The sequence below is a fragment of the Nothoprocta perdicaria genome, unplaced genomic scaffold (assembly GCF_003342845.1).
Source record: "Nothoprocta perdicaria isolate Ctin4 unplaced genomic scaffold, notPer1 scaffold_10, whole genome shotgun sequence".
NCBI lineage: Eukaryota > Metazoa > Chordata > Aves > Tinamiformes > Tinamidae > Nothoprocta > Nothoprocta perdicaria.
Window position 1 is genome coordinate 2,239,222 of NW_020454094.1, and position 15,152 is coordinate 2,254,373.

The 15,152-nt window shown below is 45.3% G+C and overlaps 2 protein-coding genes across 2 annotated transcripts in view; both read left to right on the top strand.

Annotated features, from left to right (window-relative positions):
* Positions 1-2,996, top strand: part of IER3IP1 (immediate early response 3 interacting protein 1) — a 3,248-nt gene extending 252 nt beyond the window's left edge. Inside the window, exons 2-3 of the mRNA XM_026039381.1 lie at positions 1,073-1,174; positions 1,859-2,996. Of these exons, the coding sequence (XP_025895166.1) occupies positions 1,073-1,174; positions 1,859-1,914 (158 nt within the window). The 3' untranslated portion in view covers positions 1,915-2,996. The remainder of the gene's footprint in view (positions 1-1,072; positions 1,175-1,858) is intronic.
* Positions 2,997-4,032: 1,036 nt separating this feature from the next.
* Positions 4,033-15,103, top strand: HDHD2 (haloacid dehalogenase like hydrolase domain containing 2). The gene is made up of 7 exons (XM_026039370.1): positions 4,033-4,151; positions 5,942-6,043; positions 8,194-8,402; positions 10,138-10,222; positions 12,328-12,544; positions 12,757-12,820; positions 13,587-15,103. Exons 2-7 carry the CDS (start codon positions 5,943-5,945, stop codon positions 13,688-13,690), a joined length of 780 nt encoding a protein of 259 aa, XP_025895155.1. The 5' UTR covers positions 4,033-4,151; position 5,942; the 3' UTR covers positions 13,691-15,103.
* Positions 15,104-15,152: the final 49 nt, after the last annotated feature.

Here is a 15,152-nt window from a genome sequence, read left to right on the forward strand (position 1 = left end):
TTTTTTTTTTTTTTTTTTTTTTTTTTTTTTTTTTACTTTTTTTAACTTTCTTAGTTTTTTTTTTTTTTTTCTCTACCATTTTAATTGAGTTTGTATCACGCACCGTGATCTGGTCATCGTTTGAGACACCCCCAACACCTTATTTATTTATTTATTTATTTATTTATTTATTCCATTTTATTTTATTCCATTCCATTTTACTCCATTTCATTTTCCTCTATCCCATTTTATTCGGTTCTCCTGGGAAGGAGCAGCCCAGGAGCGCGGCCCAGCCTCTCCCTGTGCTCAAGCTCTGGAGCTGCGAGCAGCACTGCAGAGAGCCAGGGGCAACATATAAAATAATAATAATAATAATAATAATAATAACAACTATGTCTTTAATACTTGTGGTCCTTCCCCTGCATGGTGCCAGCCACGGTCATGGCTGTTTCCAAGCATCTCTTCCCAGTTCAGGATCTTGTGCTGCCGCGTCCTGCGGTGCTGGGTCCCCCGGGAGCTCTTTGCAGACCTGTCACTTYGTCCTCTGAGAAGTTTCTTGGTCGTTTCACTGAAAATGCCCCGTTTTGCGTTTTAGACAAATTAGGAAAAGTATAATTCCACTTTAGGAACCTACTCTGACCATTTTCTGTTTTTCTGTTCTTTTCTAACGTGCTGAAATRTCACTTCTTACCCAACAACTCTTTRCYCTTCTGGTAAGGGACAGTGAGCACCTGTAGGGTTTCTGTTTTGGCTAATTCATGTATTTGTTTATTGACGTCCAAATGAATTTGTGTGATTCTCTGACACGCGGAGACTAATAGTAAAGAATAGTTTTTAGGTAAGAGTGTCCTTCACCAAATGAAATACTGATCTGTCTTCACTGCCCTGTTCATTAAAAGGTTTAACATTTTTCAGTATACTGTTTTAAGCAACTCGCATGGCTGAGAAATAAAGCTGATTGCTTTGTAATTGGTTTCTAATGTCATCAGTAACAGCCTCCTCAGACAGATCTCTGGTTAATGCTKCTAATGCTGAGGGTTAATGGCACTTGTTGAATGGGTGACGTTTTTTGACATGGCTTTTTGTGATGCAGTTGGCTGGGGAAGCGATCAAGGGATCGGAGGATTTGGAGAAGAACCGGGAATTAAAGCGCAGCTGATGAACCTTATTCGATCTGTGCGAACTGTTATGAGAGGTAAGGGGAAGGTAATGCCTTGCTGCACACCTGTTGCCTGCAAACTTTTGCTTCTGTGCTTTAAAGTACAGGTTTTATTTTATTTTTTTCCAAATCTCAGTGTTTGATTCTCTTCCTGACCAGCTGCCATTTCTGCTTGCCATTTTCAATCTGTCCTTCCTCTAGATCCTTCCTTCCTGCATGAACTCTGCAGAGAAGTAAAAAAAATAAATAAAATAGAAATCTCTCAATGTGGAAGTTGCTGATAGTCGTTTACTACAAAGCACACCAAAATGTACTGTACGTGCACAGGCAAACAGCCTTCAAATGGGAGCAAACCCTGCCTTTTCTCCTGCCCAGCAAAGAATAAAAACTGATGGTTTTGTAAATCTCGGTAAAAGCAAAAGAAGAAACAGGCTGTGAGACAGTCTAGTTCATTTGGAGAAAGGGTTGTTCAGGCCACAGTTAAAACATGGAAGGCTGTAAGAATATTTCCACTGTGACTTGTTAAGTTTTGATATTCCAGACTTTGATTGTGGCTCTTTTTGCTAGTTCTCCTTTGCACAGGCAAATAAACTTTTATGTTTTTGTTTTTGTTTTTTATTTTTACAAGACAGTCTCCCAACATGACATGCTAAATTCTGTGTCTTCATGATGTGTAAAAGAAAAAAAATSAACAGTTCTTCTCTTTTTTTTTCTTTACAGTGCCACTAATAGCAGTGAACTCTGTTACAATTGTGCTACTCCTGTTGTTCGGCTGAACATGACCTGTTGCTTGTGGACATCCAAAGAGGAAAGCTGCCAACCCAGCACTGCTTTGAGTTTTCTGGGATCCAACGTGGTTTAGCTGTCAGTTTGACATCAGCTTACAATAATAAAGACACTATTTCTATTTATCCTACTTCCTAATGTTCCCTTGCGGTTTCATTAAACAAGAGAATGGGATCAGTGCAACAACGCTGTAAATATATTGGACTCCGACAAGTTCTCCTGCAGCCTGTTAATAGCATTGACTGTTACAATATTCCTTGTAACATATTGCAATGATTGTCCATAGGATGCGGTTTTTAACTGTCGCTCAGGGATGGATTTCCTTCAGTACACTCCCAATATATTTTTAAGTTGAAAAAAAAAATCCAGTGTTTGTCATTTCCTAGTTTATACCGCGGTACTATTTAATAGATATGAATTTGGTTCTAGAAATACTATAAACTATTGAAAATACTGTTGTGGTTTTGAGAAAGCTAAAGCTAGATTGGGGTGGGAGGACTATTTCGGGTTAAATTATAAGTGGAATTTTGCTGGCTACGTTGAGGCCAGGCTTTTTCTCTTGGTGCTTGATAGCTTTCTCATATCAATGGTGTTTGATGCTTATGGTAAAATAGGCTGAAAATAGGTGYGATAGCTATGCAAAATCTCAAAGAGCTGTACCTAAATGCAGGCAACTCAGTGTTAATTTAGACTAGCAAATGATCTTAGTAACTAGCATTTGTTACTATTCCTCCAAGGATTATTATTACTTTTTCTAAGCACATATTGAACTTTTGTGTAGCACTTTGTGTGTTGGAAGTGGGGAACCATTTGTATTCTGAGCTTTTGGGGCAACCTGGGCGAACATCGYGCCATTTTCACACGCAGTTCTTTTTGCAAACAGCAAATTTTGCAACCTCCATCCTGCCTCTCCATCTTCCTTAAAGTAAGGAGTTTCTGAAGATCCCTGGGTTTGAACTTGCAGATCCTSCATGGACAGCCTGCTTTGATACAGATGATTCAGCGGAGGCTGCTGGGTCAGGTCTGATGTTTATAGCAACCCTCAATGCAAGAAAGTGGATCCTCCTATACCTCTTCTGAAAAGATAAACTTCAAACATCTTTTCTATACCTCTCTGCTAGAGGGTGGCTTGAATTGTCTTTGCTTGTTTATAGGAGTGGSAAGGGCTAGAGAAACCTGGTGCATCCTTTTAAAACTGCTCAATTGATGTCTCTYTTCTGGTGTATTGAAGACTAAGGTATATGTGGTTGTTTACACAGATAAGTCTGTAAAATGTGTAAATGAATTTAATGGTCTTYGGTCACAACGTTTTGCAGAGTGGACTGTGTCCAGGAGTCCTTTTGTTCTTAAGTGAAAATTGTAAATAAAAATTCMATTTCTGAGTTTAGCTCTCTTTCCTAACTTCCTACATATCTGTGTAGTGTCTCATAACTCAGCTTCATCCTTTTCCACATACCAAAGTTAATGTCTTTGTGCAAGTTATTTATTATTCCCGTGCCTCCAGCTCTCCACTATGAGGCTATGTTTTGGTGTCACGTAGCAAACCCAATGGATCTTAGTGGTCTGAAGCGGAACATAATCGTGCAATGTCTTAAATTCCAGAAAAGCAATTTTTAATTAAAAAGTGGGTTTTCTTTACTTTGTCAAGGTAATTTTTATTTAAAAACAATAATGAGAGGCGATGCACATGAAACAACTGCTCTCTCGCTCTCGGCTCCCTCAGCCCCGCGCGTGGCTCCCGCTGAGGGCCCCCTCCTCACGCATCGYGCCCTTTCCCCTCAGCGCTTCCCGCGCCGCGGCCGGGCTGCCCGCAGGTGCGCCTGCCGCCAGGCGCCGTTGCCCTGCGCGGAGCGGCGGCGCGCGGCGGGCTCAGGCGCTCGTGCGGGCAGACCCGGCCGGGCGAGGACCCCGCGCGGCGGCGGCGCAGGCAGCCAGGTCAGTCCGTGGGGGAGCCTCCCCGTCCCCCCCCATCGCCGCCCGAATGGGCCGGTCCGCGCTGTGCGGGCGGCGGCGGCGGGCGGCACCATCGCGGCCGCGCGGGGGGCACCGGCCGCCCCCTCATGCGCTGCGCTGGCCGGGGGGCCCGGGCCGCGCTCCGTTGGGCGCGTTTGGGGGCTATTTAGCTCCTCTCCCGTCGGTAACCGGAGGATGAAACGTTCCTATCGCCCGCCTGCAATAGGCAGGGCCGTGGTGGAGCTGTAAGAGCCTWTGCGGTYACTGAAATACTGTAAGTGCCGTAAYGGGCGTTTGGGGGAACGGCCGTTTCAAATGCGCCCTTCTCTGTGATGTTTCTGTGGCCTCAAGCAAACCGGGGAGCCCGAGGTGTGAGCCCTGGCTCCCCCGTGGTTRTATTCAGTTTTTCAGGTTTTGTGGACTGTGAGCCTTGTCCCCACGTCAGGCCTGTGTGGAGCTGGGCAGTGCCGAAAACTGCCCCTTGTGAGCGCGGTGTGTGTGAATAAACCGACGGAAAGGCAGCAGGGTGAAACAGGGAGAAATAAAATAAAATATAAAATAAAATAAAATAAAATAAAATAAAATAGTGCTTTCTGCTATGGCAAGGACGTCCAGCCCTTGACGGTGCTGCATGCACCGGGCGTCTGCTCTGCAGGTTTGTGGTTTTTGCGGCTGCTTCTGTCCCCTCTTTAGCCCTCAGCACCCCAGATTCCCCGTGATGGGGCCACAGGGCCCAAGAGGAGACGGTTTTAGTGTCATGGAGTTGGTTTGGTGTCGTGGAGATGATTTGGTGTTGCAGAGGTTACCTCCAAATGCCACCGTGTCAGGCGCTGTCTGCACAAAGGTTTTTACCCAGGGAGGAGGTCTCAGAAACCCKATGCCTTCTTTTGCTGTGATAGTGGAGAAGCTCCCCAATTAGCTCTGCTATCAGTTTTTTATCACAGATGTGTAGCCTTGGCCTCGCTGGCAGCAGACATAATATAAAATAACATTTTTTTTTTCCTTATTACAGGGAGCCAGCAGGGATAAAGAAAGTGGCATCTCATAAAGTTATCCGCACACTGTGTCTTGTACCCTAAGACGTCAAGTTCATGTGATCCGGGCAGCTGATAAAATCAGTCTGCAAAGATAAAAACGTCCTGATAGACAGTAAAATTTATTAAGACAGGTATCTATCACGGTGCTGACTGCTATGTGCCTTTTTAAAAGGACATGYAACCAGAACAGCTCAAGAGGAAGTCTTGATGTGATGATAGCTTGGAGAGCAATGTCTGGCAACCAGGAGAAAAGCTCCTGTATTGGACTTTGGCTGAGAAATGGCTGAGCGGATTTGCCTGTGGAGGTGCAAAATGAGCAAAGAGCAGGTGTTAGATAAGGATGCATTGCTTTTTGGAGAAAACTTTTTAACGAGATGACTTGCACCAAAGCTCGGTGTTCCCTTTCCCAGTGCCTTTAGACTTTCAGTGCTGGTTTCTGGTTTAGACCAAATGTCCAGCTTGCTGTAGGAAGTTGCATGATTTGAGGATACCTGAGTTGTGTTGTGGGCTGGATCCGTGCAATTTTCCACTGCGATCCAGTTTACAAAACCAAAGTTAATAATAGACACTTTTGTAATGCCTTTTGGGCGCAGAGCGCTGTGTTGTTGCTTAGTTGTATTTGTCTTTGCTTGAACAGCACCACTGGCATCGGTGGGACTTGCAGGAACGTCCTTGCCGAGGCCTTGAGCCAGCAATGCTGGGTGTAATGATCCCCTTCCTGACAGTCTTAGCTGGTTAGAGATCTTCCTGACTCGCACAAATAAAGGCATTTAAAAAACAAATAGCACCTGATTTCCATATATAGAGTCCTTTGGAAAATACTAGCCCATCAATTATGCATTTTTTTTAAACACTGCCTTTTATTTCTCTGTCTAAGGGGGCCCATTTAATACTACGAGTAATGTTCTGAGTGGTACCAGGCTTGGCACAAGCGAGGCGCTTAGCAGAGTTCCTTATTTTTATGATCCATTGTTTGCTAACCGTTTTTCCCTTGTTTAATTTATCGCGCCTTCCCCGGGGAGTGCAGGATGGCGGCTCGGCGCGCGCTCAAGGCCGTCCTGGTGGATCTCAGCGGCACCCTGCACGTTGAAGACTCGGCTGTGCCAGGCGCACAGGAAGCGCTTAAAAGGCAAGTTACCCTTTCTTTCCATGTCCTCCTGTGGTTTGGTCAGTGCTGTTTGCACAAAGATGCTGCTTTCAGTGAAAGGTTTCTGCCTTATTATACTGGCCTTTGCGAGCAGATAAGTGGCCAGTTTCTTTCCTTTAGTTACACCTGTGTTAACACCAGGAGAACTCTGCAAAGGGCCCAGACCTTGGCAGGTTTTCCCTAAGAAGCTCTGTAGGTCTTTTTTTTGTAGGAAAGGCTTATTTTCCAGAGCATTTCAGCTAATTCACACAGCCTTACTCCACAGCGGAAGGTTAAAATCACTTCAACTCAGCTGGTGCTCAGTGCTTCATTTAACTACAGGAGCTTGATCATATATGTGATCATATACGTGAGCTTGATCATATATGTGAGTTGTGGTGAGCTAGATCGGGATAACAATGAGAATAACTTGACCCTGGGAGGAAGTCCTCAGAAGAGGACATTTACCAAATCTTCATTTTGGTAATCCTTGATCTTTCAGATGTTATTTTATTTTATTTWATTTWATTTTATTTWATTTTATTTTATTTTATTTTATTTTATTTTATTTTATTTTATTTTATTTTATTTATTTTTTATTATTCTGGATAAACAACCTCAGCTTTTTGAGATGAGAGATGTTTGATAATAGAGCTTTGTACGAAGCTCAACAGGTGAATTAACAGTGCAGCAAGTACTCCCTCTGATGAAAGGGTGTCTATAAGAACTGAGGCACAGAAAAATGATTAACTGTTAAAGGGCTAAGTTGGCAGCAAAGTAGGAATATGTAGTGCCAGGGATCTTTGTATCCTGTTCTGACACTTTTTCCCTGAGGAAGTCACCTTGCAAAAGAGCAAGAGAAACAGTATGAAGTGATAATATGCCACCGAGGTGAGTGACAGATACCTTAGGATTCTAGAGCAAAGAGAATTAGGGGAGAGAAAATGGGTAGAATTAAGCATGGGAAGTTTTTACTGGAGTTTGATCTGCTGCCTAGGTTTTTCTAAAGTTAGACTGTTGCTTGGAGGGAAAGCAGGTGGATTAGGAGAGTCCTGTGTATAAAACATTGATTTTCCTGCTGCTGCACTGCTGCCTTATTCCTAGCAGGCTGTGCTCATGCAGGTCCTGTACCAACTTAGGGAGCAGAGAGCAAGGGAGAGGAGTTAGAGGAGGGATAAGACATTGCAATAGTGCAGTGCTCTGTTGTGCTTCAGTTTAGGCTCAGGTTTGGAGAATAGATGCCATTTCCCTGCAAAGAACAACCAAGTCTGCTTGAAGATAGGGAAAAAAAGAAAAAAAAAAAAAAAAGGCAAATTTCAGGCAAGAGAAAGAAGTGGCAGGTGCAAACAAGTCTCCACAACTGACCAACTTTGTTCTCCTGTTCTCCATGCAATTTAGTATTTGTTTCTATAGCAACAAACACAGAAAGTGATGGTGAGGGAGCAATTAACGGAAATGCCATTGAAATTGTCACTTGAAATTATTTGGTTGTTCAGTAGCATGTACTGTCAGCGTAGGGCAATAACGTGGTTTTATGTGATGATCAGTGCTCCTCTGTAAAGAGAAATGGCTGAAAAGCTGAGATAAAATTGCCACACAGATAACACAGCCTCCTAGAGCCTCCTGCATCTCTGACAGCTCCAACTATGTGAAATTCCCWGGGCATGTTCAGTTCAAGTATTATTTCAGCAACAAGGTTTATTTATTTGGGTTTATCTATTTTGGTTCAGGTTAATGCTGTTAGTCTAGCTGTTAATGGGTTTGGACTGCTTATGATCCAGGTTGAATTAAAAGGCTTTTCAGGCTACTTGCAGTTGATCAAAGATGTTTTGTTACAAAGATGTAACAAAACTTCTTTGTTTGTGAAGAGGGAATTTGGAATCACCATTTTCCTCCTGACTCTGCTGGATAGAAACAGAGCAGGGGAAATCCGATCTTGTTCTGCAGAGCAGACCATGATTTTTGCCTTATGTTTCACTTTATGTTGCCCTCCAGTCCACACAGGGGCTAAAGACCTCCTGGTACTTCTGGACTGTAGCTGGGGATATAGACAATCTTTCCAGCTGCAACCTTTAATAGATGGTCCTTTCTAAATCCCAAAGAAGCATTTGAAGTGTGTAAGTAAAAGAATTATCTTTGTCTCTTTGCATCAGGCTCCGGGGTGCCCCAGTCACCATCCGGTTCGTGACCAACACAACAAAGGAGTGCAAGAGAGACCTGCTGGAGAGGCTGACAAAACTGGGCTTTGACATTGCCGAAAATGAGATCTTCACATCCCTGACAGCAGCCAGAAATCTCCTGGAGCAAAAGCAGGTGCGGCCGCTTCTCCTGGTGGATGATAAGGCCTTGCCTGATTTCACAGGTGAGATGGAGAGAGAAGAGCACGAGGGAGGGTTGTTGAGCCAGCAGCTAAGGAAATCCTGTGCTCTTCCTTTTGTGGAACAATGGGCATGTAAAACACTGCTCTGCCTTTGCAGAGTTAAAGTGTCTGCTACTTCTCAGTGTGACAAATGGGTTGTAAATGGTATTTTGGGGACGTGTTGCTATCCTCCACCAGCCAGTGTGAGGACCAGCATGTTCCACAGTTGTCAGAAATCTKAGAGCAGGGTAAGACAGCACGGTAAGTTCTAGGCTGGGGACATCTGTGATGTGCTCTGCACTGAAGTGGTCCTGTGTGGCAGGATGCAGCCTTCAGATGTGCTTGTGTTGTCCAGCATAAAGCAGAGTTATTTCTCTTTGGGGCCTGTGCATAGTGTAAGAGCTAAACAAGAAGAGCTTGTGCCTTCTCAGAAGGAAAATAAAAGGAAGAAGCAGCAGAAACACAAAACTGCAGTGTGTTTTTCTGCATGTTCTAATCACATTGCAATGCTGTGGACTATGCAATGCCTTGAATGCGTAATGGATAATATGTAGCTTATGTTTTGCTTCATAGTGTAGAGCACTTAGATTACTGCTAGCCACTATGAAAACCTAAAAACATAAGCTGTTCTGTACAGTCATAAAAACATGTTATTCTTTTTAACTTAACAGTAAACCAYCTAAAGCCATTGTTGTCATAGTTGCTTGAGGAATAATGGAAATGGCAACTAAAACCTTCCAGTGGGCAGGAATTCACATAAATTCAGATAAATTTCCAGTGCAGAAGGTGATATTTAGTATTAGGTCTTTGGGGAGTTATTCAACCTAGCAGTGCCGATGTGTGTTTTGCAAAAATGTGTCAATTTATCAGAAAGCAGTAGTTTTCCTGCACTWTTGTAGAAAGATGATGTCCATATAGGACTAGTGCTTCCAAGAGGTTTTGCCAGCTCTTTTTGGTCCCGTGATGTTGCAGCACATTTTGTCCTGCTGGTTCTCAGAGTCTTTTTTAGGCAAAGTTAGATGACAAAGTGATCAACATGTCCCGCACCTATCGCTAGATCAATAGTGACACAAATTACTGAAAAGTCTCTATGTAGAGACACAGAAAGTTCTTTCTCTATAGATAGATGGCCATTAAATGTGAAATCCCCTACGGAGTTGCAGTTTAGCTTGAATATTGAACATCTGGGTCTCATTTCATATACTTTTGATACCTGATTGGGTTATAGAACCTTTACCTTCCTTATTTCTCTCGATTGTCATCTCTGAACACCTGCTTTAGTTTGACATGAGCCCTCCTCTCTCCCTTGGAGACTAACCTGGTTTATTCTACCTCAGATACCTCAGGCAGATGCCTAAAGGTAGGACAGTTAGTTCTTGACTTACTCCACTGCTGGGAGTGTTTTTAGCTTGCTTGATGTTGAAAACATTCTCAGTTCTAAAACACATGTACACCTCAAAGGCATCATCTGTGGGAATTGTTCAGATCTGGCCACTGCAAGAAGGGTCTGAACACGGTTAGTTAGCAGTGAACTTCTGTGGAACGGGGCAGGCTGAGGTGTAGCTACAGACTGTGACCCTCATTAGCAATAGATGTGCTGGAGCAAATGTGTCTTTTGGGGCGTATAGGTAGTTGCAGGGGGGTCTCTTGGCCATGCAAAAAGTTGACTGTATTGCTAAGTATGAAAAAAATGTGCTTCACTTGCAATAATATGTGGTACTGATTTTGATTTTTCCAGGGATAGCCACTAATGACCCTAATGCGGTGGTAGTAGGACTGGCTCCCGAGCACTTTAACTATGAGATGATGAATAGGGCATTCCGGTAAGTCCGGGGCTCCCTGTGGGTATTTTGGAATGGTGGTTGTCTCTTGCTGGGCTCTGCATCTTCACGTATGAGTGAAATTCCATCCTGTATGGAGAGGTTTGCATGGTTACATCACCATTATGTAGTGAGGATTGCAGTGTCCCCTGCCATGTCTGAGAGACGACAAATAATTTTTGTGGGTTCGGGGGCCTTACCCACGAGCCTCACGTGGTCCAGTCCTGGGTTTCATAGGCCTCGGTTCATAATTAAGCTTAGTTACAACATTAACAAGAGAATTACAAAGATAACAAAGTTAAAATATCAATGTGGAGAGGTTAGCAAGGTTTCAAGAGGAAACGCTTACAGAGAAGCGAGGGTGTTGAGAAGCATTAAGGAGGAGAAGGTCTCTGTGTTCAAAACCTCCACCTTCAGAGTCCCAAGAGGCAAGGACTGTTCTCTAGGCACCGTTTGAAATGACTGGAAATGAATTTCCCTTCTCATGTCCGTGGGATTTTGCTGTCACGTTTAAAGGGAGTCTCTCGGGTGAGATCCTTGCTGTGAGTGGTTGCGGTGCCGCTGTGAGATTGGGTTTTGCTGGGTCCTAGAGGCCTCCTCCCACTGTGAGCCTGTCTGGCTGCTCGCAGGCACACGCGCCAGCTCCCTGAGCTTGGAATGCTTTGATCCAACGCAAGTGTGCTGGGGTAATTAAGTGAAATGAAATGCTATCGTTTATGCATTGCCCACGGTGCCTGCAGACAGGTGAGGAAGAAGAGACCTTCKCCAAGGAACATGCAACTAACCTAAGCCAACCTCTTGGAACAGAGGCACCGAGCAGCTTCAAGAAGGGCCATAAAGGAGCGGAGGAAGATTCTGCTTATTTTTTWAAAGGCTTTTAAAATTTCACGCGTTTATTTATTTGTAAAACAGGGTTAAGGGGAACAGAAATGCTCCTTTTTGCTCTCCAGATAACTGCCGGTGGTGCCCCTCTCTGCCCAYCTCTGTTCCCACTGTGCTATTACATCCCTACCCGTTGTGATAAAGACTGGAGCTGCCCGCAGCAACTGCAGAAGGCACYGTGAAATCAGGCGGGGAGTTTTTGGCAGAGAAGTTCAGCTTTTATCACCACTATCCAGAGGGCTTTTATTGCCATGAAACTGGGGCTGGGGGAGGAATGCAGCAGCGGGGCTGGGTACTGTCAGGGTGATTCATGCAGTGCAGCAGTCTCGGGGACTTTCTTTTGCAGCAGGACAGGTAGCTGCTGTATCTGCTTAAAAAAATAATATATTTGCAAGGCAGGTAACAGAAAATTGGAAGAATCGGAGATGGGCACTTGTGGATTAGGCCCAAATCCTTCTGGGAACTCCTGTGTATTGGTGGTTTGGTCATCGCAGGTCCAGGGTGGYAGAGGAGCACGGCCTCTGCCACAGAGGTTTTGTAAGGCAGGTGTCGGGCGAGACCCCCAAGTGGGTGTGAAGGGGTTTGGCAGGGTTCCTAGGGGAGCACAGGCTAAGGATGAGCCGCATGGGACTGTGGAATTGCAGAATTCCCTAGCACTGGAGCCTGCCCYGGGCCGGTGCCACCCTTGGGGCTTTGACGATCTCTCTTTTGGAGTTATTGGAGTTATTGGAGCAGGAGGAAAGAATCCAGCTTTGTTTCTCCAGGAGTGGCAACAGTGCTGCCAGAGGGGGAATTCAGTGGGGCAGGAATGTGCCTGATACCTTTGTGGGTTTTTTTTTTGATCCTCCCATGTTAAAATAGAAAGTCAAGGTTTGATGATTCACCTGCTGCTTGGGACTCCCCTAAACACCCATCCCTGTTGGAAACGTGTAGCTCTTGAGTCATTTGGCTGGGGGGGTTGCTTAGAAAAATGAGCCTGAGYTTTGCACTATAGAAAGGAGTTAAAAAATACTTAACTGTTAAAATCCTCCAGGCAGCAGTTTGTTTGGGAGATTTKTTTTATTAGCTGTTTCTGGGGAAAGGGAAGGAAGGAAGAAACTTCACATCGATATTTTGATTCCCAGCTTATCAGTGGGAATAATGCCATCAGTGTAAATGAAAGCAGGATCAGGCCTTCAGCTGTAAATACCCCTAATATAATTACATATTGTTCCTCGGTTCCCCAGGTTGGTGCTGGATGGAGCCCCTCTTATAGCTATACATAAAGCCAGGTACTTCAAGAAGAAGAGCGGCTTGGCCCTGGGCCCTGGGCCCTTTGTGGCGGGCCTGGAGTACGCGACGGACGCCAAAGCGACAGTGGTGGGGAAGCCGGAGAGGACCTTCTTCTTGGAGGCGCTGCGGGGCACCGGCTGTGCCCCCGAGGAGGCTCTCATGATCGGTGACGTACGTGGGCGCCGCGGCTCCTAGGGGAGCTGCTTGCTGGGCGCAGAGCCCCCTGCTACCTCGACGCTGTGGTGGGCGAGCGGGCGCTCCGTCGCGTCGTTGCTGCGGGCGGTGCGTGAGCGGCACGCGAGGCAGCGTGCTGGAAATGGGGCTGGGGGTGCCACAAAGGGGCTCGTGGCGGCGGCGCTCACCGCTCTCCCGTTGCGTGGCAGGACTGCCGGGATGACGTGGCRGGAGCGCAGGGCGCCGGCATGCGTGGCATCCTCGTGAGGACGGGTGAGTGCGGCGCGGAGCCATCCCTTCAAAGGCACCCCTGGCTTCATCCCGCCCTGGGCACTGAGGCAAGSCAAAGCTGGGCTCGGGGCCACGGCCAATCCTTTGGGATCTGTGCTGTTTGGCCCCCCCGGGAGCTGCCGGGAACCCTGAGCGCATCCTTACGGAGCAGCTCGTCGGGGTGGAGGCAGCGGGTTGGTTCCCAAGCTGCAGCGTGGCAGCCTGTCAGGCAGCGGGTCCTGACTGAGGTGGTAGATAGAGATTAAATCAAGGCAGGYCATAAATTGGACTTAATGTTTGAACAGCAGGTTTAGAGCCTGGCCTCCTACCTGAYAGCAGGATGATGTGAAGTAATAGCTGGGGGTGGCTGATCTTGTAGATTGGAATTTTACAGGGACTAAAACACAAGTATTAAAGAACAGAGAGAACTAGTGCTTATCTAAAACRTGGTATCTTAGATTGCCGAGATCATCATGTCGATGTAACCTCTGACCATTCAGAAACTGATGACATTCCTTGGTAATTACACTGATAATTATGGATGCCATTTTGCTTCAAACAAGAACAGACAAGGACTGAAAAGTACCCTCAATGTTACCAATGTTGTGGTAATTAAGGTCTTTCAGAGGTAGCAACARGTGTGAATCTGTCCTCCCATGTCTGGCTCCTTCTGACCCTAGTATTTTTTTGAGGAGGGGGAAATGAGCAAGTCCGGCTGACCAGTCACCCAGAGCAGCTTCGTAACCGTGTGGTTTTGTTCACGCTACAGGTAAATACCGAGCAGCAGATGAAGACAAAATCAATCCGGCTCCTTACTTAACCTGTGAGGATTTCCCTGAGGCTGTGGAACACATCCTAAAGCATCTGCTCTGAGAAGGGGAGCAGAGAGTGCCAAGAAACTTCTGTTTCACAGTTTCCTTTGTTCTTCCTTCAAAACGGAAGGCCCCAGGATCAGTGCATGAAACCCGGCCCCGAGGTGCCCCGCAGGTCACAGCAAAGCCCTTGTGCTGCAGGAGTTGCATGGGGATGTAGTTAGAGACCGCAGGGCTCTGCAGTCCATTGATTATTGACTATGATCAGTAGAGCTTGTGAACGATTAGGGGATGTGGCACACAGTTCTGCTTGTCTTTAGCATTCAAGAAATAGCTGATTAAAACCCAGTCTAAAGAGTCACCTTCCCGGGCCAGACCAGCTGTGCTGCCAATGCTACTGGAGCCACGTGAGTCACTAAAGCAGAAGCCCTAACGGAGCCCCTGGTGGCCTCGGGGAAGGAGCCAGGCCCCTTCCRTGCCTTGCTCCTCACCCGTAGCTCTGCTGCAGGCTAAAGGTAGAGATTAGGCACAGCTAGGAGGGACTTTAAACTTATTATTAATAGTAAATGCTGCTCATACCTTTCTCCTCCTTAGAACAGACACTGGTTTTTGATTTTCAGATTTTGTGTGAAATTAAAACTTACAAAATTTTCAGCTGTTTCAACTACACACTGTTATTAAATGGTATTAAAATCAGGTATTAAAAGGCTTAGAGACTGTGAATGTTTGAAGTTAGACTTCAGGGTCTTATTAATGCTTCAGTTGCAAAATTCACTATTCTTGAGCTTTTGTTTCTTTCTAATGTTAAAGGGAAAACTAAATCTTTACAAGCCATGGGGACAGATTTGGGGTTTTATGCAGTTGGTTAGTAGAGCTATAAAATGAAATTTAATTCTGCAGTACGCGTTGCTTTCCCTCCATGTGTTAAATACACCAATACGAGCCAACTTTGTAATGATGGTAAATAGCTTTTCTGGTCCATTTGCAGACTGCAATAATCAAAGTCCTTTACATTTGTTTTACAGTGCTCCTGAGTGTTAAATTATCAGCCTGTAATTAGACATTGCTGCAGCATTAACCTTATTGAAAATATAGTTTTGGGGTAATGAGCCATGGGAAACCCATCCTGAGGAACGAGGGGGACACCCTCTGTAAATGGAAGATTGTCAGTGTGGAATCTCATCTTAAGTGTGGTTACCCTTAACACTTAAATTTAGTGTCTGGCAAAACATGTGTGGATGCAGCAGGCTCTGCAGTAGAAATGCAAGAAACAAACAGAAAACTCAGAAAATAAGGGTCATTTTTCAGCTGTTGTGTTATATCATGTAAAATAACATCTCCGCTTAGCACTATTAGGTGTGTAATGATSAGCTGAATGTCATCTGTGTTACAAATGTGCTGCGCCCCTCTCGGGGTGCGTTAGGAACRTGGAGCTGCTGTCACACACCCCCAAAAAAGAGAAATCAAGAGACTAATGTCTTGCTAATTGTAAATGTGAAGGAAAAGGTGATTGTGGAAGGTGC